Source organism: Zonotrichia albicollis, chromosome 3 (genome assembly GCF_047830755.1).
Source record: "Zonotrichia albicollis isolate bZonAlb1 chromosome 3, bZonAlb1.hap1, whole genome shotgun sequence".
Taxonomy (NCBI): Eukaryota; Metazoa; Chordata; class Aves; order Passeriformes; family Passerellidae; genus Zonotrichia; species Zonotrichia albicollis.
In genome coordinates, this window is record NC_133821.1 from 69,293,201 (window position 1) to 69,319,101 (window position 25,901).

Here is a 25,901-nt window from a genome sequence, read left to right on the forward strand (position 1 = left end):
TCCCTGGAGCTGTGAAGGCCTTACTAAGCCCAAATTTTCTTGTCAGATTCAGTCTTCCCTGTAACATCCCCATCGGGGATAACATCTGCCTCTGAGAAGCACCAGGCTAGCACAAGAATTCCCTCCCGAGTATTTTTTGGTGCCCAGATTCTAGCTGCTACAATGGGTGCTGCCCCTCTCCTTCTCCTCCAGCAGGAGGGATAAGCAGCACCAGGCCAGAACAGCATTGCACTGTGCCCATGGTTCCTTCAGCAGCTCCTTATCTGGAAAGGTTGGACTATTTAGGAAGGGATCAACAGCCTTGGCCTGTTTATTTGGTAGGGATCTGCTCACTGAATTGTCTCTCCCCATGAGTGAGCGTGTGAAGAACTTGGTACTCTGTGGAGGGTCTCTCACATGTTGATGAGGAGGAGAGATCCCACAGTTCAGGCCATCTTTTATGAATGTAGTATATGAAGCACACAAATAAGTGGTTTATAGGATAAGGCCTAAGCCTTCTTAGACTTTATCCTGCTTTCTCAGTTCTCCTAAACATCCTTCCCTCTGCACTTTAGAGTCTATAGTTATGATTGGTCTCTAGTGGTTTGGTATTAAGATTTTCTACACTGGTGTAGAAAATCCATATACTTACTTTTGAAATCTATAGAAACATATCTTTACTTTTGTAAAGAGGCAATATTGTTTGTAGTCTACCAGAGAGTAGAAATCTAGCACACAGTCCTATATATATATATTTTGAAAAATGTAAGTCAGTCAGTTACCATTTTTACTTTTCTTAGGGAAATAAATTTATTAGTTCAGGTAAATGCACATACTGCTCTGAAGGCAGCTGGACAGCTAATGTCTCCCCAAGTACAAAGTATATGCCATACAGAGTAGTTTCCTGCTGAGAACTGCTCTGTATCAGTTCAATTATAGATGCAAAAAATAGCCTGTGTATGGATTTGAACATACGTAATATAGACCATACAACCACAGTTAATGACTGATTGTGCTGAAGTGAACACTGAAATAAAAACTAAGAATGATACGTGGGTGTTCAGGGACCTAGCTTTTCTGAAGGAACAAAATAATCCATATACTTTTTTTTAGTAATGATCATGAGACTATGGGACATGCTTAATTGGTTACTGTAAAAGAGGGTTGCAAATGTGACTTATGTTTCCAGATTTGGGTCCAAAGTTTCCCTGTATTCCAGGATCACTTTGGCTTCCAGACACCAGGTTGGTACTAAAATATAACTAAGGTTATATTTTACTGTTGTTCTGTGAATGATAAATTTGCAGACTTGTAAGAACCATTCCTGCTTAATAAGAGATTATCCAGTTATTAGTTTTTCAGCTCTGAATATAGAATATAATCTTGCTGAGAAACACTGGGCCCCATGCCAGTTAACAGTCTATGGCTAAGTTAATGAAATCATACCTCTTGATCAGTATGGGTCAGACCTGAGCATGCAACATAGTCTGTCCTTACAGTGATTTTCCAGGTACCCAGAGAGAGAAAGTGATCTCACTTGTCTTAAACAGACATGTTGGGTGCTCTGGTGGGGATAGTTTCTTTCCATTTCCTATAAATGGAGTTTTCACTGACTTGTAAATGCACTTGCTTAAAACAGATTCCTCCTCCCTCTCAGATGATCATTCAGCATGTGCATATTTTGCTTACCGTCTATGTGTGTTTAGCAGATCACATCCTAGGCACATGGGATTGATATCAAAAGACATGGAACTAACTGGAAATGATGCAGCTCACTAGGGAGTTGAAGAATTTTACCTCTGCAGATGCTGATAAGCCCTGCAAGCAATTAAGAACATTTAGCAGAGAAAAACGGTATTTGTTTAAAACATGACTGCAAGCCAGAGGAAGGCTTAACAGATTTGACAATCAGCTTCCAAAGCATGGATTTTTAAGTTAAGGTTTACAGATGACTACAGATAAACTTCTCCTTATTTTGTGGCCACTACAAAGAAGTATTTCAGCTACTGACAACAAGGACATGAGAATTAGAACAAGCAGTCTATAAAATGGAAAGTGCTGGAGCACAAATATGAAAAGCAAAAAAAAAAGCTTTATTATTTCTAAAATACTTATCACTTTGGATATCTGCCCTGTTATATATTAACAATTATTAATGTGACATTGCATCCCTTGGCATGTTCCTATCATCCACCAGTATTTTGACAGGTAATGGTGAAGAGCTAAAAGTAGATAAGACACTGAGACACTCCATTAAAATATATAAAAGGAGAGTGGTTCTTGTGTGAAATGCTGCCAAGATCTACAGGGAGTTATACTAAATCATGTAAACCTGTAAACCATTTTCTCATGTAACATGAGAACATCATAAGCAGAGCCATTCTGCTGGCATGAGTCAAACAAAACATTTGATGGGGGCCTGTTACCATCTGGGTCAAAAATAATTCACCAACTGTTCATGCTCAAATACTGCAGTTAGTCACTCTGAGCTAGATTTTAGAGCCTTACAACAAGCAAAGCCCACAGCATATTCACTCCACTGGAGTGAATTTTATTTATTTACATAAATAAAAGTTAATGTTAGTAACTACCTGCTCTACTGCTGTGTGTACTATAGCTCTTGCTGATACATTCTGATGTGTATTTTTTTGTATAATCATAGAATCACAGAATGCTTTGAGTTGGAAGGGAACTTAAAGATCATCTAGTTCAAACCCTCCTTCCACTAGACCAGGTTGCTCTGGGCCCTATCAAACACTTCTGTGAACGCTTTCAGGGAAGGGACATCCACAGCTTCTCTGGGCAATTTCCTCCAGTGCCTCACCACCCTCATAGTAAAGAGTTATGTATTTCTTTTTTTTCCTTCACTGCAAGGTGCAGCTTCTGTTGCAGCGGACAGGCCAGATGTACAATGTTTATTGGTTTCCATGTTACCTTGACTGGAACAGCCTGGTAAGAAAATCTGCTGACAGTGCTCGAGAATTCCCTCCCTTGCCTTATGGAGCCACTGCTGAGGTGGCTTTTGTCCCTGCTGGAGGCTGTAAAGTAAAACAGGGTCAAGCTGCTCAGATGCTGTTTTATTCACATCTGGCTTAGACCGACAGCTCTGATGTGTTTCCACAGACCACTGGGCCAAAATAGCAGCTCATTTAAACAAAAGAGAAGGGTCCCATAACACCCCTCATTTTCCTTATTACGACACAAAATAATGGTCCAGCACAGGGCTGGAGTTGTAAAGGGGAGTAGAACAACAATATTCTGGTAAAAGTGAGACTTGTCTCAGCACTCTCACATATGCGTTAAGGCCACTGGTGTCACCCAGCTGGGCTATGGAAAATCAATCCCTTTGAGTCACGTGATTGCAACTGGAGGTTAGAGATGCTGACCTGAGGCTGCAGACTTTTGGCTGTTGGCAGCAGGAGCTTTGTTGTTGTTTTGTCTCTGTACAGCCCTATGTGTCAGGGCCTGAGGCTGTGGACCACAACAGCCATGCTCCAACATGCACTTGGAATTTCCATGGATTGTGCAACCTTTTGAATAGTTCCTATGTTTCAACTATAATGTCCATTTGAAGGCTTTGAGAGAAACAGTGTCCTCTTCCACATAAGCATAGATTGAAGATAATCTTCTCCTAGAGATGTTCATGCATCCAAGCTTTTCTTCTTCCCATTATGTAGTCAGGTCTGCAGTCATTTCAGGAATGCTCATCTTGATTGTCTGAATGCCCCTCACATCTTTTAACTTGATAAGTTTGATAAGTATAAATTGCTAAAATTATTTTGGGAATATCACTGATTGTGAAGTAAGAAAAAACAGAGCAAGTTTGATTTTCACCTCTTCTTCTGTCAGTTTGGTTCTGGCACAAGATTGACTTTATGGAAATTAGTCAGAGCTTCCTGTGCAATTAAAAAAATTGGTCCCACAACCACTTGAAAATTACAAGCAGGTTTTTATAATGAAAATATTTTTTGACAATATGTACTTACCATTTTCTGTTAGGGACAGTTTTTTGAGACAGTTCTAAATTAGACAAACCACAAATATCTACCAAGTGTGAGAAACTGCAAAAAAATTACTTGCATCTATCCTCTAGCTCTTTATGGATGCACGTGAACCAAGCAGTGATAATTTTTCCCACGTGTAGCCAAGTATATGGTCTCTATTCAGTGTTTTCATTTCAGCTAAGCTCTTTCATCTGTTTGCAGCAAATATACCTTAATGTTATCATATCATCCTGAGAGTCCTCTTCAAGTAAAGAAAAAAGTGCTGCTTCAGTTCCAGAATTGCCTTTTTGAATAGGCTATTTAAAAAAAGATATCAATACCCTTCCCTGAATGAGAATTCAAGAACTCAGTCTTCAGTGCACTTGTTCTCCTGTCTCAGTGTTCACTGCTGATGGATGACACTTGGGTATGCTGTATTAGTCACACAGGCATGTGCAGTACCCAAACCCATGACACGAGGAGATAAGATACACATAGCTTACAGTTTGGAATCCAGCAGCTACTCGTGTAACCTCATATTAAAGGTATGATCCATTATATCTCTCTATTTATCCAACACTGAGTAGCAAATTGTAATTAGAATTTGGTTTCACAAAGATGACACCTGAGAGCCCATCACCCCAGTTGCCTGTGACCCACTCTATTTGTCTGCCTTTTGTCACACCCTCATGTCCGAGTCCTTGTCAGATTGACACATTTTCTCTGCAACAGAGAAATCTCATACCTTCTCTTTTCCCTCTATAGATAGTAGCTTAATGATCTGTAGTGCATATTTGATAGCTTTCTTTCTGATTCTTTTGATTCAGGCTCTGCCCTGATCATGGCATAGCAAGTAAAAGTTATAAACATCTCCAAGAATATCCTGTCGGATCTAAAAAGTAAGGCCTTGCACATCTCAGCTTTTCCTGACTTTATTGCCCATTTTTTATTACCAGGCAAACGTTTATTCTAACTGAGATTTTTACTAACTTGTTGCAGAATAATTATTCTGCAAAAATGTTCCAAATTAGTCTAAATTCAAATAGAAATGTATTTCTATCTGAAAACTGAAAATGTTGTTTAAATCTTTTTTGAACAGGGCAGTTTTCAAAGAAGGTAAGATTTTAAATAATAAAGAGAGAAATAAAGAGAAAAAAGCTGCTGTTATTTATGTCAACATAAGTTACAGTAAGGCTGAAGAGTCCTATGGGTTTTCACAGTTAAAACTGAAAGCAGAATTTTGCCACCATAGTTGTTATCATCACAAAATAGGGGAGTTCTGCTTAAGAACTGGAACACCTGACAGTACCCTGTTCCCTCAGTGCTATTAGCTCTGAGCACAATGCTTTGTTACCTTTCCTAAATTTAGGCTGTCAGTCTTTACAATTTTGGATTCTCCCCGTATGTTCACCATAAATCAGGAGTCTTTTTCAACCGACCTAAATAAGGTGAAGCGCTAATGCCAAATTACTTGCTGTCTAAAGACAAAAATACACTGATTAAATCTTCAGGATATAAAAAGGATGTTAAGAAGCTTGTGAATTCAATTGTGGTATTTCCAGGAAGCTTAGTCCTCTATAAATATGGCTTTTTTTTTTTTAAATTATTGAAATCTGCACTTTGAAAAGGCAGCTGGAAAAGCGCCGTTACTAAAATGGAGAATCAATTCAGAACCTAGTTGATCACATGAAGTGCAAAATCTAATCCCCTTCCTTCTTTGAATATAATGTCAGTTTGCCAGTATGTCTTTCAGAGCTAGGATTATAGAACTTTTCTAAACTCTTCATCAAAGAATATTTTAATTGCATTTATTTTAAATATTCTGTACTGATTTTCCACAAATACACTTATCAATGACATATCCTTAAGGACTTGTATGGCAAGTTAATTTTCACTCCAAATTTAACAAAGGAGAAGGTGTAGAAGCACAAGCACAAACACTGACGGCAGCTGCATCTTGAAATCAGCAGAGGCATACTCTAATATTTTCTCACTCCATGTACACTACTTCTATCTTAATCCTTTTTACCTCAATAGCATGAAGAGCACAATAGGTCAGGTTTTCTACCCTCCAGGTATATAAGAAGCTTTTCCCATTTGGGTTAATCCAAAACCACATGACAAAAGCACCATTTTGCCATGCTGAGGAGGAGGCATGGTATTGCATGTCAGCAGTAGGAAATCCTCTTTCCCAAACTGTGGGTCGAACCCTCCCCTGGGAGTGTGTACACCCTGTAACCAGAGCATGCCTGCATGAATGCAGGCAGCCTTGAACTAAATTTAAGGTACCTGTAAGCTGCTCTACCGAAGGAGATGATGTGAACATCCCCAACCCTAGGCAGGGGGCTGCTAGCAGGGAGCTTGACAGGTACTTGCTGTGCTTCTTAGCTGGTTTTGACAGCCTGCACTCAATTCTGCTGCAGGAACATCATTAGCTTGATGGATGTTTACCCCGGTCAGCTCTGACAGCAACAGTGAGACAGCCAGGCTTTCAGTCCCGGCTCTGCAGGCCCCCGGGGGACATACGGTGCTCGCTTCAGCAGTGAGCTTGTGCAGAAACCACAGAAAGGGCTCTTCACTACCGCCTGTGTTCGGCTCAACAGATTAAGCTTCAACAAAGTGCATTTCCCTGTTCTGTCATCACACCTTCTCATGGCAACATTTCCTGATATGAGGGAAAAGTGTCCAGTTGAACACCACAGGTCATGTTTTGCCTGTCAGTTTCTACTGTGGGAGGACAGCCATGGTGCTTGACTGTGGCTGTGAACTGTATCTTCTCCCAGATCTCTCTTCTACCTCTCTTTTCCCTGATAAGCTAGAATTACTGTGTTAAGACAACAGTGAAATGATCAATCCCTGTTCACCCTGTCCATTCCACTTGTGGTTTATAAATGAGCTCAAGGTGAGCAAAAGTATATCCATCCAAAAAGGTAAATATCCATGATTTAGTGAAAGGCTAATTTTATTCCATCCAGGAGCCTTACTTAAGCTGTGCACATTGGTTCTTTGACCCTGAAGAAGAAAGGGCAAAGGTGATGCTAGCAATGACCAAGAGGAGAACTAGAAAAACACCATGTTCTTCCTAAACCACACAGACTTCATTGCAGTGACAATGCTATGAGACACACTAGCTGCCATGAAACAAAGACAACTGATATTTAAGTGTGGAATAAAAGTGGTCACATATACAGTGATCTAGTGGTTCCTTCAAAAAATCGTAGTTCACAGTGGAGCACTAAAGGATCTGCTTCAGTTCCTGCTCCAGCCATCCCAAACACGAGTGGGTGAGCTAAGCAGGTAAGGGTTTTGCTGTCTCTGATACCTCTAAACCACTTCTTGCTGCCAGAAACTAGGAGGTTGCAGCTACCTTCTCTATCTGTGCCATGCTCCTCCCTCAGCTGGGTGTTGCAAGGAGTAGCATTTTGGTAAGCACTCAAAAAGCCCAGAAACAGTACAGCAAACACATTTAGTGCTCCGTCATGAATTGCTCCCTGCCTGACACCTGCTGCTCTCTCACAAGCAGAATTGGAACTGCTCTGTTGCTGATGGGGATTGTGGGGGCTCTGAGTTTCATGTAGGAGGATGGGTCTTTGTCTCCTGGCCTCCTTTGGTGGAGTGCAAACAAGGTGATGTCCATGGAGGGGTGAGCTTAGGAGTGTGGGTAGACCCAAAAGTGGACAAGAGAACCAGGAGGTAATCAGGGTAAGGCTTTGAAAAATGGGGGCAGAACACAGAAGGGAAAGATTTCTGCAAAGGTACATATGAACTCATTCTATGGTTTATATGTAAGCCATTGCTCATGGAGCTGCACAGTGTTTGGCAGCTGTATTTGCCATTGATATCTGTTGATTCATGAGCAAGGCACAGCTTTCTGGGAAGAGACTCTTTTAGTTTCCTGTTGCCTGGCCCCTGACCTGGTCTGTCAGCAAAGGTGAAGTTCTTTTGTTGTGCCATGGGCTGTGCATCATGAATTGGGCTATTGTGCACCCTTATCTCCTGGAGCAGCAGATGTGTGATGGCCCTGCTCCCCTCTGGAAAAGCATGCTGAGGCCTGTGATTGCATTATCCATGGAAAAATACAACCTGGACCAATACAGATAGGCTGTGGCTCTGCTGTAGGACCTGATCCTTTCCAAAGGATGAGGTGTCAAGGCAAGGCCAGGCTAAGGCCTTAGGGTAACAGATTAACAGGGCTTCAACTTGACACTGCTGCAGTGACATGGAGAGAGAAAACTGCACAGAGCAGCTCAGGGGGAAGAAAAGTGGATGCAACATTGCTGCAGGGAAACAAGGCGGGAGCTGTGAGAAGCTTCAGATCCCTGCGGTTGAAGGCCAGTTTTGGTGCTCCCTTTGGGATACTCCTATCTCTAGATATGTTTACAACCAGTTTAATAATTTTTGCTGCCACCCTTGGCTCTGATGAGGGTGTTGTGTAACTTATCACAACAAATTTGATATTAGTCAGCTGTGATTCCACTCACAATGGAAATGTGACAACCACTTGCTGAGCTCTGCTCCAAGCCCACAGGAAGAGGCAAGGTAGCTGAGAGCACAGCACTGCAGCAAAATCAGTGCCTGACCTGAGTGTGTCCCTCAGGAGTTAAATTGTTGCAGTGACCCCAGACCAGGTCCCCAGATGGCTGCAGTGAGGAGGCAGCAGAAGTGCCACAGGTAGGGGTATCAGCCAGCCTACTGCAAATTGTTACAGACTCTGGATAACCACAGGGCTAGTCTCAAGTCTGGGTTAATGTATCTTGACATAAAGTATCCTCTCTGGTCTTTATTTACTGAGCTGGCTAAGGAGGAGCGCAGAATCTCATTTTAAATCCTTGTTTTAATTTACACTGCTGTTAGTGAGTATTCCCCTTTTTAGCTGGGGTCTCAGCACTTTGAAATAACTGCTCAGTGCACTTATTTTGGTATGATCTGACTTTTCTAAGCTATCCTTTATGGTGTGAATAAGCTAGTACAAAGTTAAAGTACTGGGGTTTTGTTGGTTGGTTGAGGGGTCTTTGTTTTTTGTGGTTTTTTTTTGTTTAGTTTTTTGTGGGGTTTTTTTTTTTTGTGGTTTGTTTTCATTTGCTTTGTTTTTTTTTTTGGTTTTTTTTTTTTTTTTTTTCCTAGAAAAATTATCAGCTACCAAAGCAGAAATTTGTGTGAGATGGTTCTCAAAAAGCTGTACCAAATAGTTTGGTACAGCTATTCTGGAATGATTAGCTGGTCAAACACATCACATTGTTAAGTCCCAAGTGAAGTTCTTGAAATTAGTTTGTTCTTTCCTGTAGTATTCTTTGAAAAATATAGTGCTGGTGACCTCTAGTGGAGTAAAAATAGACCTGTTTTTTCTTTTAACTTTGTTCAAAAAAATCCCCATTAAAAGCAGTGGATTTTCTCCCCTCCAAACTGTATTAAACTGAAACCCATGAAACAGAAGCTTATTTTTCTTGCCTATGTACAAGAAGCTGAAAGCAACCATACAAAACCTGCTTCTGTGAGCTCATAGTTCTGATGGATTTATGTAATGCAAAGATTATGATATGATTCTGAGAAAGAAGGCACATGACATTGGTGTAATGCATTTAGCTGTGGATTTTGAGAAAAGGCGAAGAATCTGTAATGGATAATTCCCTCCTAACCTCTTATGAATTCTGTGTCAGCTCTCCTGTTGTTCATTTGCCACCAGAGGGTGAAGAATATAAAAGGCAATTGGCTTCTTAAAAGTAGACCCTCAGTGGACACCCAATGAGCTTGACAGTTAGTGTTTGTCCCAAAAATGCTTTCCTCTTCCTGAAAAAAGCCCTAATTTTTGTTAAGTCAGGAGTTAGGGCATGTACAGGCTTGCTGGAGCTTAAAAGCTGAAGTCTCTGAAGGTGCTATCTTCAGGGAGTGTGTCATGTCCTTTCTTCCCAGCTCTTGATGCCCAAGAAGCTGCACCTTGCCCTTCAGTCTCCTCAGGAAGAGAGAGTTGTCCCCATCCAGCCACTCCAGGGAGTTTTGAACTGAACAGCAAGAAGAAAATTGCCCCATGGTGGAGGTGGATGAAAGTAGAGCTCCAACCTCTGCCTGTTTGGCATCTGATTCTAGGGAAGTCACAACAGACTTTCCAGGTCAGTTTGTTCATTGGTAGATTCCTTGTTTATTAAATGCATGGAAAATATTTGCAGTAGGGACATTACAATTATTTATTAGTAATTCTTAATAAATATGAAGAATTATTAACAAATAGTTGTCGAGTTGAAGAAAAATCTGTGGTTGCTTCCACAGTGGTCTCTCTTGGGTTTACTTCTTTTCTCTTGGTTCCCCTTCCACCACTCATGTCATCAGCAGATGTGTGCATTAACTTTGTGTGGGAGACCACAAACAACACCCAGCTGGGAGGGGAGCTCCACTGACAAATTAGTATAGAGAGTTGTAAAAGTGTGACTAATAAGTCAGTTAGACCACAAAATTATACATTCAAGTAAGAGTAATTTACTACAGAATTATGAAATTAACTATTAGCAGGCTGGCTAATAGTTCTTCAGAAAGGGAATTGAGGTTGTAACATACCCCATCTTATTAATGAGCAATAATTTTGACCCTGTTGGGCAGAAATGTGAGGATCATGTCTGTGATATATAAGCAGAAAAAGTAACATGTAAGTGTCACGAAGAAATTTTTCTGCCATACTCAGCAGCCCTGAGGCATCCACTGGTGCTTCATGTCCCATTCTGAGCAACATTCCCCAAAGAGGGTGTGATTCAGTGAGGAGTCTTGTCAAAGTCAGCAGCAGATATCCAGTGTCTTCAAACAGCAGAGAAATACACAGTTCTTCATGTCCCCTGGGAACAAAAGCAAGGAAAGATGGACTAGCACTTGTACAGAGGGTCTAAGATAAACATGAGTCTAACAACGAGCATAATCAGGCACTGGAAGAGACCTGCCTCAGAAGACAGTGAAACCTCTGTGTTTAGGCATTTTTAAAGAGCAGGTTAGATAGGAAAAATTTAGCACTAAAGATAACCAGCAAAGACTGAGATAGCTGACCTTTTGTTAGGGCAGGAAGATGGACTATATGGCCTACAGGGGACGCTGTCAGACTTATTTTTCCCTTGGCATGATCTGAAATGCTTAAGCTTTATTTTCATCTGTGTTCCAGACTCCCAAGTGTGAACAAAGTGAACGGTAACTGCCTTTATATGTTTTAAGGCTTGGTTAATACTAAATCACAAGGACAGAGTCTAGGTTTCCCAGACTGGGTGTCCAAATATAAAGGATGTTTTGGGCTTTAAAATGACACATCTTGGTTCCTGAACTCCAATGCAGAGTTAATGCTATCCATTCATCTTTTTGTCATGTTGTGAAGGTGGATTAATTCAGTCTTATGAAATTTTTATCTGTTACTGTACCATATAGCATTTTATGGGGAAACTGTTAACTATATTTCCATGACAGATTATCTCCATTTCCAAGGTTAATACCACAGGCTGGAAAAAACCAACATTATAATGCTCACTATCACTGTAGGTTATAAAGGAAGCAGCAATGGCTGTGGTTTTGCAGATTGAGTTCTGATGTACCACAGACCTCCACAATATTATTAGCTAATAATTATCTTCTTTGTGTACTGAACAATGTGAGGGTGTGTGAAAAAACCCATATGCAGTAGAGACTTTAAACAATCTGTTGTGCATGTGCACAAAAGTGCAGAGTACCAGAGGCACGGATACCCTCTGCTTCTGGGATTTACCGGCTTGCACACAGCTGCCTTTTGTAATAGTGTTTCCAGGTGCCCCATGCATGAAATCAACATATGCAGTACTCAAACATGAAGAACAAATTTATAGGAATTGAATTTATAGATTTTAATTTATAAATTTAGAATCAGAATTTATAGATTGGCTCAGCTGGTCAGAGTATGGTGTTAATGACACCAAAGTGATGGGTTGGATCCCCATACCGGCCATTTACTTTGGAGCTGGACTTGCTGATCCTTGTGGATCTTTAACTCAGAATATCTGTAATTATCTGTGATATGACTCTTTGAGACAAACCTGCATTGTCTTCAAGAAGAAGCTGTTTGGTTCCTCTCCCTGCTCAGTTAAGCAGGGAGGAACAACACAAGCTGTTGCTGAGATAGTTGTGAGTTGCTCCCTAGCTTCCCCTTTCCCAGAGTGGCACAGTCCAGGGAGGAGCCCCATCTACAGGGAGCCAAGCAGCCCCTGGCCTGTTGGGCTGCCCAGAAATCTCTCCTGTCCAAACTCACAGCAACCTACAGAGATCAAACCTCAATTTGACCTGGCAGTCACTTGGAAATGAAGCTGGAGAAATGGAATGATGTGGGAAGCCTCTGAAAGCTGTCTGAAAGCAGCCTTGCCAAATCTGAGAGCAGCGTGTGCAGCTCCTGCAGGCTGCAGGGTCCATGCAGGAGAAGCAAATCCATCTGTTGGCTGCAAGCACCTGGCCATCTGCAGTTACCATGCAGAGCAGTAACACTTCTGTTTTTTCTCCAAAATGTTCCTTCCAAATCCCACTTGCTCCATGACACTCATTATCTCTGAGGAATCAGGATCCAATAAAGAGGTGAAGACTTAAGTTCCTCTGCTCCTGCCTCGACCTCCCAACACCTGCAAAAAGACATAGGCAAATAGTGAAGGGGAATTCCACTGCAGCTGTGTTGCCCAGCCCTCACTGCTCTAGCTTGCCACTGGCACAGGTGTTTCCCTTGGCAGGGAGGATTTCAGGTGAATGCAACATTTGTAGGGTGTGCTCAGGCCCTCCCTTTTAAGTGGCAAATTGAAAACTTGCCTTTTAGGGGTGTTGTGGCTTAACCCCAGACAATAATTGTGTGCCATGCAGCCTCCCATTCACTCCTCTAGCTTGTCCCAGTGTGATGAAGACAAGAATAAGGTAAAAAAGTAAAACTGGTGGGTTGAGATATGAGTAGTCTAATGACTAAACAAAGCAAATAATAATCATCATCAGATGAGAGAGGAAGAGGTAAAACCTAAAAAGCCCCATGTGATGCACAATACTACTGCTCTCCTCCCACTGACTGATGCCCAGCCCATTCCTGAGAGCGCTCAGTGCCTCCCAGCCAACTCTATCCCAGCCAAAACTGGGACCAGGAGTGTGTTGCTGCACATCTGAGCACTGTCCCTAGGGTACCTGCCCATTACTGCCTCGTTCATATCAAGGATTCTCATAAATGGTGCAAGGACTGAACTGTTCCAACTATCCTGCAGTCATAAACCTGAAGGATTGAATGTCTTCTACCCATAAAACTGATTCTTCTCTTCAGTTTTAATGTCATGTATGTTCAAGCTGAAGATAAAATTTTAAACACATAAATGTTAAACCTTTCAGAACATAATCAAAATACTGGCTTAGAAAACATGGTTTTTAGAAACAAAAAGTGCTGAATTATTTCATTCATGTTCTCACTCTTGAGTTTCTATGAATGAAGCTTAATTAACTCAGACTTTAAAGTTTTTACAGCTAAGAGGGTGGGTTGTGTAGATGTGATAATTATAAGACTCCAGGAATTAGGCACTTTAATATGTTCCCTCTGATTTCCATGGCATGTGTCCAAGAGATTGAGAGCTGGCACAAGAGTATTAGCTTCTAGAATTGGCAAGGGATCCAAACCCCACAGCGGTAAACATGGATATATATGTCTGAACATGTTAGTCGGGGGAAAAATCTCTAAATCACACAGTAAGCCATTTTGAAGTCAGATGTCTTGCAGTGAACTGGGACCTTTCTCAAAAGGGTACTGAAGGCCTGATTTTCTTTTCTTACTCCTTTGCCCCTTTGAGTGGGCTCAGGTAGAGGAGAGGACATGGTCAAAGAGCTTGGAGTAAGAAACAATGAGTGTGTATGTGGTAGGCAGTGTGATATTCACTGAGTATAACTGAAATTTCAGAGCTGCTATCAGGAAGGAGCAGATACCCACTGCAATAAGCCAAGGTGCAGCTCAGGCAAGCCACAGACCAGGAAGGAGAGAGTTTTCTTTGAGAAGTGGAGTGCATATTGATAACTGCCTAGGAAAGGGCAAGATTAGGAGAAGAAGGTGAAGTGTGAGAGATGTGTTCAAAGCTCCCAGTCTGAAGGGGGAGAAGTTGAAGGCAGTACCAAAACTCACCAGTTTTCCCAAAAATCAGTGGAGAAGAAAAAAGGGTCTTTTACTTTTCCAGAGGAGCCAGGAAGAAACTTGCAAGTTTCCTTGCTCTCATAAGAGTAGCTGCAAGTAAGCAACAACTCTAGTGCTGCTCAGCAGTTTCTGGTTACTTTTTGTGGTGTGAAATTAGCCTTCAGCCAAGTCAGCAGCTTTCTGCCTATTGACTCCATGTACTCAAAAATCTTCCTCGTGCACTATGTCCATGGTAGGAAAGTCCTTTCCAAGAGCTAAACTTTATCAGAGCTAACTAAAAAACTATGCTGTGTTCTCTCTTGTTTGACAAGACCCGCTGAAGTTAGAAGCTGTGTTGGAAGGCAAAGCATTGTGCGTACCCTGTTTGCTGTGAACCCAATGTCAGACATTCTTTCCTTGGGGCATTCCTGCTCAGAGGCAGTGCAGTGCTCCTCAGGACACTGCGAGTGCCCAACACGGCACATGCTGTACCACTGAAAGTCCCTTGGGCTTTGCCAGCACCTATTTCATCAGTGTGAATTTAAACAACTACTGCCTCAGTGATTAGTCTGCAAGAGAGAGGTTTAAGCCAAGCTGAGCAGCAGAGTCTGAATCTGAATGAGAAGGGAGGGAGGAGGGTGTCTGCTGAGTGGAGTCGCTCATAGGCTGGCAGCCCCTGCTGTGTAGGAGGCAAATGAGTGCACCAGGACTTCTGTAGCCTTCCGAGAGGCCCAAGCCCTGATGCTAAAGGCTCTTGCACGAAGTAAATCAGCCAAGCAGCCATGTTGGGATGACAGGGACCTTGGTGACAGGTGGCAGCTGCCTTCTTGTGAGGCTGCCTGCCTTTACCAGGGGCATGGAGGGAGGCAGCAGCAGGCCCTGCAGGCTGCAGCTCTCAGCTGCTCAGGGAGCTCCTTCAATACAAATTATGCTGCTAAACTAAACAGAAAATTACAAGACAGGGTTTGCTTCACAAAATCAGCTTTGCCAGGGTGATATGTATCTTGGCCTTTAAAAATAAAACAAATAAAAACTCAAATGCCAGAAGTGCAAATGCCAGCCCCTGAATTGCAGCAGGCTGCAATCCCCACCAAGTGCTTTTGGAGGATGTGTGGATGTGTGTCAGGGATCCTGTCTGAGGCCACAGCCCAACTGAGGGTTTCTTTCTTGATGAGGTTCCCCGGGCTCCCGTGGTTGCCCACCCAACTGATCTATGTTGGATAACCAGGCAGCTCCTGCCCACACAGGCACAGCCTGCCTCCAGGAGCTACACAACATGAGGGGCCAGAGACCTGGTGCCTAAAGGGCACCCACTCCCTTCTCATGGTGATCAGGAGAAAGTGTCATTTACTCACGTAAATATGCAAATATGCTGTTTTCTGCCAGGCCTCTCTCTGCCAGCAAAGTGCCCACCTGTGCCTCCAGGACGTACAGTGGAGAAAGGAATCTGTCTCCTCCCTGCCAATGTGCTGCCAGCATAGCATTTCCCCTACCTGTGTTTCAAAAGATGGGATTTTGGTGTGTGCAGAGGAAAGGATTCTGGGGCAGAAGCCCTCCAGTTTTCCCAAAGAGCCTCTCCTGTATTGTCCTGGGTTCTAGTAGATCTGTCACTCCACCTACTGAGCTTTCAGTATGTCCAGATCTGAAGGGGAATGGTAATCTCAAAATAAATTTGAGACACCTCCAGATGCACAGTGTCCACTGAGGACTGCCTTTGCTACCTGTTAATGGACTCAGGGGACAGAGGCTCTGGGGAACAGGTGACCTGAAGCATTTATTGCATTGTGGGAGTGCCCACTGCTCATTTCTTCAGGACTGCTGGGTGAACACAAACTGACCTGTGCTTTGAAAGATGGCTTCATTTCCTGCTTGCCTGCAATGACTTGAAAATTTGGATGCACTTTGGAAAGCTTTACCCAGACATTTGGTTTTAATGAGTGCATGTAAAACTGCTTTCAGATTGCCAGCTGCGGTCAAAAACCAGCAAGAAGCCGAAGCACAGCATTAATGACATTTAGTTGTTTATTTTTGCAACAATAAGATCTTCAGGAGAAAACAAAACACTTTGTCAGTGGAAATAATTAAAACCATGAAAATGACTGCATTTCCTGTGTGACTGACATATTCCATGTGGGAGAAAATGTTTCCCAGCAACAAAAAAAATACATTTCAGCAACTCAAACTTTTCTTAGTGATGTACACCTCTTTCCTTAACTGGAACAGGCAAAGGGAATTTCAGCTTACACATTTTTAACAATTCATCACATGAGTAAAGAACAAACTCCCCTTTCCACTGTACAATGATCTTAAAAGATTCAAATTTTGGCACCTTTTTGGTAATTCCTAGAAACCACCTGATTTCAAGCTGTGGGTGACATTACTAACTGGCTTCTTTGGGCTCAGTCCTTGCATTGGGAATGTGCACTCCCTCCCAGTTTTATTTCAGATGGACAATTTTCTTTCCAATGTGAAGGCTGCTGTTTCTATTATTTGTTTAAAAAGAAAAGGTAAATATAAAATATCGGAAGCAAACAGGAAAGAACAGTGTGTGATGACAGTGGACATGTTATTCAGCAAGAAAGTACAAGTGGCCCCTTTGGATGACTCAGAAGCTAAAAGATATTTCTTTTTACTTGTTGGAAAGGCTACACAGCCATGAATGTGAAAACCTGAGCTAAAATTTATATTTTATTTTGTTTTCTCATCCCAATTCTATTTGTATTCTATTTTCCAGTCTTCAGTTCTTACCTTCAGTTTGATTTCAAATTTCTGCCAAAACATAACTCTCAGAGTTGCTGACCAAGGCCACACTGTACTTGTAAAGAAGTACTAACAGAAGACCAAAAGATTAAATATTTGTGCCATGAGTCAGTGGGACTCTGGAGGGAGTCGTGAAGTGTGATGAGCTCTGGACTATGTCTATGTTTGAGTTTTTTAAGGCCAGATAAAAATATATTGCTATAAATCATTGCCTCTGAGTGTGAGTAAGAACCTAACAGAAAGAGTATGGCTTAGTAAGAAACCACAGGACTTAGAGTGAAAACATCTGTTTCATCAGGCTATATTATTTATTTACTACTAAGTGTTGTCCATTTATTGATGTGTCTGTACTTTATTCAGTTGCAAAATCACACAAATGGCATAGCCATTTTGTTAATGGAAGATACCTTACATTTATAAAAAGCATCTTTGCAAAACTGACTGGTGAATTGTAATTATTTTGCTGCACAACAGTAATAACAACTATCTTTATATTCAAAGTTCCTGAAGGATGGATCTTTTCTCTTTCTTGAAGCAATTCTCGGTTTTTGTAATCCAGCTCTCATTGCTCAGTAACTGGAATTTTGGCATATTTTCCTCCTTGTGTATGGGTATCAAAGTGTCAACACTAATGGTAAAGGTTACCTTTTTTTTTTTTTTTTTTTTTTTTTTTCCTAATTAGCAGTATGGTTTTCTTTTGGTTTTTCTCTATTTCTTCCTTGTCTCCTCTCCATGTCACTTCCATTCTTTCATCTTCCCAGCCTTCCTCCTGCTGTTCCAAGCCAGTCATCTCATGAACATGTTCTGTAAATGGCAAACTATTTGTTCTGAGAACAAATCTCAACAATCAAAGATGAAGGCAAAGTAACTTCGGCTGATATGTCAAGAAAATGCTCTCCATAGTTTGCTGAAAAGCTTTGTTTCTACATTTTAAAATAAATTATTTTGGAGACTTCCACAATCTTCTTTTTAAGAATCATGAAATCTGCAGAGAAATAAGATGACCTTCTTTACCCCAATTTTGATAAAAGTGGTCTATGAAAACTGATTCAGTAAACTCTTCAACTCTTAATTAATTTCTATTGGCTTATCACCAACTTCCCTGTCTCTCCACAGTCCCAAATTTGAGTTATTAAATCACCAGAAATACAAATACAAACCACGACCGGAGATTTTAGAAGAAATCCCCACATCAACCTCACAGATTTTCTAGACAGAGTATTCAGCAATTGAATGTGACTATCTTATCTTCTTTTTCTAGCCTAATCATGTTTCTAGTGCTAAAGTGTTTGTCTGTTTTGAAAGCAAGGAACTGAGAAGATGGCAGAAAAAGTGATTTTTTGCCAACTGCATGTGGATAAAACCAACAGGGGAATCTTTGCACTCATACCCCTTGCCTGTCTCCTAACCCTGTCCTGCTTTTGGCTTTTAAATCTTTCCCACTCTTGTTTCCCACTCCTGAAGGCTGTGACCTTCTGCCCTCACAGCACAGCTGTGAAGCCGGGGCTCCTACTCTTCAGAGCATCATTCATCTGTTGCCCATCTGAGCATTTTGGATGGGCTGCCTTCTGGCAGCATTTCTCCCTGCTCTCTGGTTCCCTTCCTGGGTATCCATGAGAGGGGCAGAGCAGGTGCAGTCCTGTCCTAGCCTGCCCCTGCTCCGAGGGACACCTTGCTCCTGGCACAGAGCCCAGCCAAGCCATTGTTTGGAGCACTGTGCACAGGCAAGGCAGTAACAGGAAAACAACGGAGAACTGAAAAGCATCAGAGCACACTTCTTTTTCTTCCTCCTTATCTCAGTCCTGTCTGCTGCACCTGAGTTTTTCTTGCTTGCTTGACTGTTTATTTCTGGTAGGAAGCAGAGGGGGCTGTGGGACCAGGAGCCTGTGGCCACCAGCAAGGGCTTCAGTGGCTGCATTTCACACTACCCCCCTACAGCTGGCTTGGCTGCAGAACCAGCATGGGCTGTTTCTCTCTGTTTGCTTTCATTGGCTGCAATCAGCTTTTTTACAGTTCCTTCATTTTCTGGGTTCCCAGTTAGCACCAGTAAACACCAGTAACATCAGTGCCTCAGATTTTTGCCACAGTTGTGATAAGACATCCTCACACCGGCTGAGCTGTGGCTTTTCACTATCAGCTGAAACTGATGACACTGCAGCCCATCCCTCATAACACCACCATGCAAACAGCAGATCTCAGGCTAAAATATTTCATATTTCCCCTTACTGGGAACATTTTTTTCCAAAGACCATATTACACTGACACAGTATTTTCAGGCATAGGGTATACCTGAGGGAGCAAGTCAAAACCCAGGGACCTTCCTGGAACTTCAGCAGCACTCACAGCTCAGCATGGCAAGGGTGCACTGTCCTTTGGGCAGCCCAAACACATGCCCTCAGAATAAGAATGTGTTCCTTCATATTTTCTTTGGCCATTACAGTTTGTACTGTGTCTACTGGCTGCTTTATCCTCTGTGCCAGCTAGGTACATACCTTCTGAGATTACCCCAGGGGGCAAAGTTAAACCATTGCTGTGTTGCAGCTGCCATAAGTACCTTAACATAAAGGCAGAACTAGAAAGGAAAAATGGATTATTTGACTGGATTTCTTAGTGAACAAGGAGGTAAATATTTAAGATAATTGTAGGCTCTGGCTTTTGAGGGGACTGAACACTAGGTGCAAACACAGTTAAAAGAAATCCTACTGTTTCTTTAAAACATCTTTTTGTTGCTTTTAAACAAAATAAAGAAATTCACTATTGTATGCACTTAACATTCCTTTCGTAAAATCTATTCATCCTAAGATTTGAGAAGTCAATGTAATACAGTGTTTTTATTACTTATTCCTGGGGGTAACATGCTTCTTGTTCAGGGGAAGGTGCAGTTCCTGACAAGTTTTTAAATCCTCCTAAATTTTGTACGTGCCAACAGCTGTGTATAATCAACATTTTTAGTAGGAGGACAGCATTTACTTTAGGAGTTTTGAACAGTTGCGTTACATCTCTTCTTTTCTCCCTGTCAAGTTGCCACAGGCACCTCTGGCATTCTCTGGCACCTCCAGGATCATTACATGTGAAGGCACTTGGGATGTGGGAACAGCTGGGCACCTGTGGAGTCAGCGGAGTTTCCAGAGAGCTTGCACTGACCTGAGCTGTGGGTTATATGAGGTGTGGGCTGTTAGAGGAGGTCGATTACACACCGCGTTATCACAGAGGAATCTTATCACAGCTGAGTTTGATCTATGAAAACATTTCCTTTCCTTCCCCAGCCTAAACAGCTTCTCTTTTTTCTTAAATTTTTTCCCTAAAACATACAAATAATTTCTTTAAAAGTTAACATTACTTTTTGCACATAAACCATGAAGAAACAACACCACTGTGGATGTGTTAAGAAATATTAACAGCACCACCAGCGTCCTGTAAGGACTGACAGGTGGGCATTTTACAAGGAAAGTATGTAACAGGGGAGAGCAGAGTTAGGCTGCCTCGTGTAACTCCATGTAAAAGGCACTGCCAAAGCCCAAACTCCCTGATGGAAGCAATGCCCCTGTGGCATCCCTGGAAGTTCAGTTTCTGAAGCTGACAGTGGGGCAGCTGTAGGATGGAGCAGTTAAAATGTCTTTTGTCACATTTTTCTTGTTAAGCAAACATCGATAAAGGGCTTATTATGCCTGCTCTACATAAGGAAAAAAATGTTTAGGAATTCTCCTGTCTGGAAATACTGCAAAACTACTGAGTTTCTATGTCTACCTTTCCCTCCCATGCTATCTGCAGGCATTAATGTATTACAACAAAAACAAACAAGCAAGCAAGCAATCGGAGAGCTTGTTGAAAACAAACAAGAAGCCCGCAGCACTGCCAGATTATACAACAGTGATTCCCACTGGGGGTGACTTGGACAACTTGCCTGATGGAGGCAGTGGGTCTGCTGAGAGCACTTGAAGGCTCTCCCAGGGCTGGGAGAGAGCAGGACAGGCAGCCTCTATAGGCAGCTCACCTGCACCCATGCACCAACTTTCCCTCCTGCTGCCATCCAGCCCCTGGCCACTGCTGCCACAGAAGCAAGTAAGGATGGAGTGACTCCCAGCAGCGATCAAAATCAAGTCTTTGACTCAATATAGCTGAGACAGCCTCAGTTTTTCTACAAATAATTGTCATGGAAAGAAGGGTGGCTTGCTCTGCATTTGCTTGTAAAATACCACGTGTGTCTTTGCCATGTAAAGTCCTGGTTTCTACTCTCACAGACTGCAAAGAGCTGCCATGGTTGTTTTCCTTTCCACTACTTCTCACTATAATTTGCTCAGAAGTTACAAGAATGCAGCAGTGCTCTGTGTGTGTGCTCCGTGCCTTAACTTTAGCTAACAGAGCAAACACTTCAAACCCCCCCCTTCAGTGTGCCTTCTCTGCTAAAAACCTGAGCGTATGAACATAGGGAGAGGAGGAAAAGAGAGGGAAAAAGAGAGAGAGACCCTGTAAGTGAATGGGTAAGGAATGTGCATGGAGCTGTGCATGGATAGATGTCTGATGTCCCAACTATTTGTTAAAGGCAAAAGCAATACTTCCTACCGACGGCCCTCCCCTCGCCTGCAATAGGCTCCCCAGAATAGCAACAGCCTGTGTCACCGCAAAGGGCAAAGCCTTCTGAAATAGCAACAAAGTTGTTCACGAACCACTTTGTGGTTTGCGTTTGGTTTCAGCCGGCTTCGGGAACTTGTTGCCATGAGGAAAACAAGCTGCCCTTTGCTGGCCGGCCGGGCAGGGAGCGCGGCGCTGTGAAGCGCTCCCGCCCCAGCAAGGTGCGAAGGGGCAGCGATGGCACCTGGGCAGAGCCCGGAGGACCTGAGGCAGCAGAGCCGGGCCATGGGAGCGGGGCAGGATGAGGAGCGCGGCCGGGGCTGCAGGCGCTGCCGGCTGCCGGCTGCTGCAGGTAAGGGGGCAGGAGCTGGTGCCAGCTGTGGCTGCTGCCCGCATCGCTAGTGCTCGGCCCCACAAAGCGCAGGCACTCCGGGACGGGCCGTCTCAGCTTCTAAAAATGCAAGAGGGGAACATGTGAGCAAGGACGGGGACTGCCAGCTTGACTTTTGAATGTGTGATACTTTCCCTAAAAGGCCTTGGTCCTACTGCTCGTGTAGGTGCTGTCTGTTGTGTAAATAATCTTCCTTTATGAAGATCAGCCAAATGAAAGATAGGAGAAGCTTCTGGCCTCTAACAACAGTGATCGGTCTGGTCCTTGCACACTCGGGGCAGTTCAGCCCTTTCACCGGCGTGAGTGGAGGAGTCCAGGCAAGCACTGCACCTGTCCATGCAGGGGAACAGCTCAGGCTGGGGGGACAGGGTCTCCCTCCTGTTTTTACTTCTCTAGCATTTCAGCAAGAAGCAGGGTTTTGCTGACATCCTCAAAAAATAGCTGTAACATTTATTCTGCAGTAAGTTTTAAGTGCAGAAACTACATTTCACAGCTTTTCATCTTTGCTGTCCTACCCAGCCAGTTTTTCTCAGTTGCAGTGTGGTTTTGCATTTTCAAACACTTTCCTAGATGATAAGATGAAGGGGATAATGCCCCACAATCATGATATTTCTCAGCCACAAGGCTTATTATGCCTTATAATAGGCTGTACCTAAACAGGGCAGCATGGTCATAAGCCAGAAATGGCAAGGTCCCAAGGAGATTTTGTTCACTTCGAGCTGAATGAACTGATTAACGCAGGAATAATCAGAAACTATAGGCACAAATGCTTTGTTGGAGTGTAATAGTGATCTGTCAAGCAATGTCTCCTGATACTGGAATCAGAGGTTAAGCAAGAACAGAAAGTCAGTAGGTGTGCAGACACATTTAACATTGCCTTTGGGACTGAGAAGAGCAGTGCAAATGGTTATAGGACAGCAATAAACAGGTAGCAAAGTTTCTGCAGCACATGGGTTAAGGTTAGAAGAGTATGTGTAAATTGCATATCTGTCCTTACCCTCAAAAATTAAAGCAGTAACCTGAGGAATATGTAATTATATAGTTAGAAATTAAAACAACTTGTTGATTCTAACTAGAAACGAGCAAAACAAAACCCAAATGTCATTTCATGTAATGAGGGGATAGGCTGCCTGTTGAAATAATGAAATTACATAGCAGAGCAGTAAGAAAGGACATGGCCATGGTGGGTCTGTCTGGCATCTGCATTCCCTGTCTTTCCATCACTGTCAGGGAGCTTTTGTTCATGAAATTTGAATATTGTTTACAAAGTACATTATGGCTTATACTGTACAAAGTATTCAGTGCTTCCCACCACTGGAGGAGTTTAGATTAGTGGAACATTTGTTTCCTTCGACCTTCTCTTTTAGTTCAATTTACAAAGTGTTTGTTTTGGGTTTGCCTTTCACACTTGGGTGGGAAGATTCCCATTTGTCAAATGATTGTGATCCCACATGGCCCTGACATTATTTTTGATAGGTCAGATGTATTCTAGGTAATAGGATAAATGCACCTACTGAGCAGCTACTGGATCTAAAGAAACCTCAGGTGCTGGAATAGAGCAACAGAGTAACATATATCTCTTTATACCCAACAACTGGATGAGATAGAGAAAGTGACTGTGGCAGCACAGGAAAGATCATGATAACATGAAAATGGGAAAATTCCCTTTTATGAGAAGTAAAACCATGATTTAATTATGCAGCAATTCCCAATACATGCCATCAAACATTTATCCTAAAAAAAAAGATCCTCATGTTATACACTTCAGCAAAATATTGTTTAATTCAATTTGGGAAATTTAAATACTATATCCCTTGAAATTTTGTATGTCAGACAGCACTCAGGTGGAAAACAATTCTGTTATTAGAGACAGCTTATTTTCAAATACAGATGCTGTAGTTTTAAAATTTATTGTAGATAAAAGTAGATATCATTCTATTGAAAAAAAAGATACTCCATGCTGTGGATTTATATCTAGGAAATGCATTCATCTCATTAGGGTTTTCTAAGCTGTGCTTATTAACCAATGGTTGACAGAACTTGAATTCACTTTCCAAAGGTCTAAAAAGATCAAAGAAATTGCAAGGATTTAAAGAACTTTCCTGACAGGAAAATACTTTCCTTCCCCTCTAAACGGAAATGTTTCTCATCTCAGATTAAATCAAAGTAAACAGAAGAAAGTACCATGGTGGAAGAGATTGTCTAGTCTCCTCCTATCAAAATCGACATATTTGCACAGGTTACATAAAGTAATCTCCCTACCCCCCTAGTAGTTTTCTATATGCACCCTGAATGATCTCTTGGGAGATAGCAAAGAAAATTACATCACAGAAATCTCAGAGTCTGGACTAACATGGGGCTTGGTACTGCCAAACCGAGCGGAAAAGGGCTCCTTTCCCATATTTCTCCTTCCCATTCGGTAGGTGAAGTGTGCTGTTTCCCAAATCAGCCTGCTTGCAGATCTTCCCTGGCACTGATCATTTATCCATAATGCCCATAAGATACATGCACAGACCAAATCCTGTGCCTTTGGAAGGAATGTATTTTCCCAAATATGTGCTTGAAAGTGAGTGAAGGGGCACACCCTTTGTACTTGGCCCCGTCCAGCCTCATGGCCGGTACACTGTGCTGCTGTACTACAACTGCAGTTGGTCTCCTTTTCAGGAACCAAGCATAAACACTTCCAACAAATGTTCTTAAAGATAGGTTTGTTTGCCAAGTTGGGCTGCTTTTTGACTTGAACAACAGTTGTGAGAAACCACTTTGTTTACATGGGAAACTAGAGAATAGACTTTCCAATCACTTGTCACATACCAGCCACACACTCATTAGCCATGGTGTTAGTGGCAGACAGAAGGAGAAAATTCTCTGGTAGCTATCATTAAAATATTTTATTCCCCTGGACTGTACACTGCCATATGCTCTGTTGGCATCCCATAAAAATAAGAGAAATATATGTATAAATATATAAAGAAGCTTTTTGTAAAAAAAAAGGAATGCCTAAGAACTGCCAGCAGCATCATTCAAAGTGACACTTAAAAGGATTGTGAGTTCAACTACTGCAACATTTTTTATCTGGAAATGTTAAAGCAAAACATATGCTGAAGTCAGAGGGAATTTTGCCTAGAGGAAGGTCATGAAGGGAAACTGAGCAGAGATTTCAAGGTTTAACTCAGCAGGCAGTGGTAAGCAGGCAAATTTTGGGTACACCAGTTAAAACAAAAGCTCGTGGTGATATAACAATGTTTTTCAGTGGAATAGTGCCTGTGAGGATGAGAGACACCAAGTTAACTACTGACTTTGTTGCAGCTAATGCAGGAGGACAATGTGTCTCCCTGTGCATCACGTCAGGATCTGCTTCTCATTCGGGGGTGCTCTAGTTACAGCTCTCCACTATTTCTGTACAACTGTGGCTATGTGTCACTGGACACATGAAGAAGGATACCAGCTGACCCAGTAAAAACAAAAAAAATAAACATGAAGACATTGATCAAGTTGCTCTACTTGGAGAAGCAGTAAATATATGGGCTTGAATGCTTCCCTATCAATTCCCAGGTGTCCAAGCTCTACATCCAGCTTGTACAGACTCTCAGACGAAAAATAAATAACCATCTCAATTTCTCTGATCTATGGACCACAGGCTGATGTGAGAACAGTTTGGATTGTAAAGAACAGTGCTGGTGGTGGACTTTATCAAGATATTTGACATGACACTCTCATTCAGAAACTGAAACCATACAAAAATGACGCTCCCGACATTTTAAGAATTAAGAACCGTGCAGGACACAGACTTCAAAGTATCAACAGAGTACACTGTCCATGCTGCTGTGTTTTGGCTGGAGAGCCTTAAACTCAGTTTTTGCCCCTCTGTTACTTACTGTTGTTAGTTTTTTTGGAAGAAAATAATAACAGATTATTTAACAGGGTGATAAAGGTGATGGGTGATCAATAAATGGGACATGTCACTGGCTGAATGCAATTTGGATGGTTTGGCCTGCTGACTGCAAGTGAATGTGCTGTCTGGGCTGCCTTTCTGCTAACTTTAGACATCTGCATCTGAGCAAGCCACACAGTTTCCTTTTATAGGCAGTGGAGGGAAGTAGGC

The 25,901-nt window shown here is 42.2% G+C and overlaps 1 protein-coding gene across 2 annotated transcripts in view; it reads left to right on the plus strand.

The window, feature by feature from the left end:
• Positions 1–21,448: 21,448 nt before the first annotated feature.
• Positions 21,449–25,901, plus strand: part of SLC2A12 (solute carrier family 2 member 12) — a 37,755-nt gene continuing 33,302 nt past the window's right edge. For both annotated transcript variants that reach the window (XR_012579629.1, XM_005493892.4), the window contains exon 1: positions 21,449–21,757. Coding sequence is in view for 1 of the 2 variants with exons in the window: in XM_005493892.4 (XP_005493949.1) it covers positions 21,643–21,757 (115 nt within the window). In the remaining variant the exon portion in view is untranslated. The remainder of the gene's footprint in view (positions 21,758–25,901) is intronic.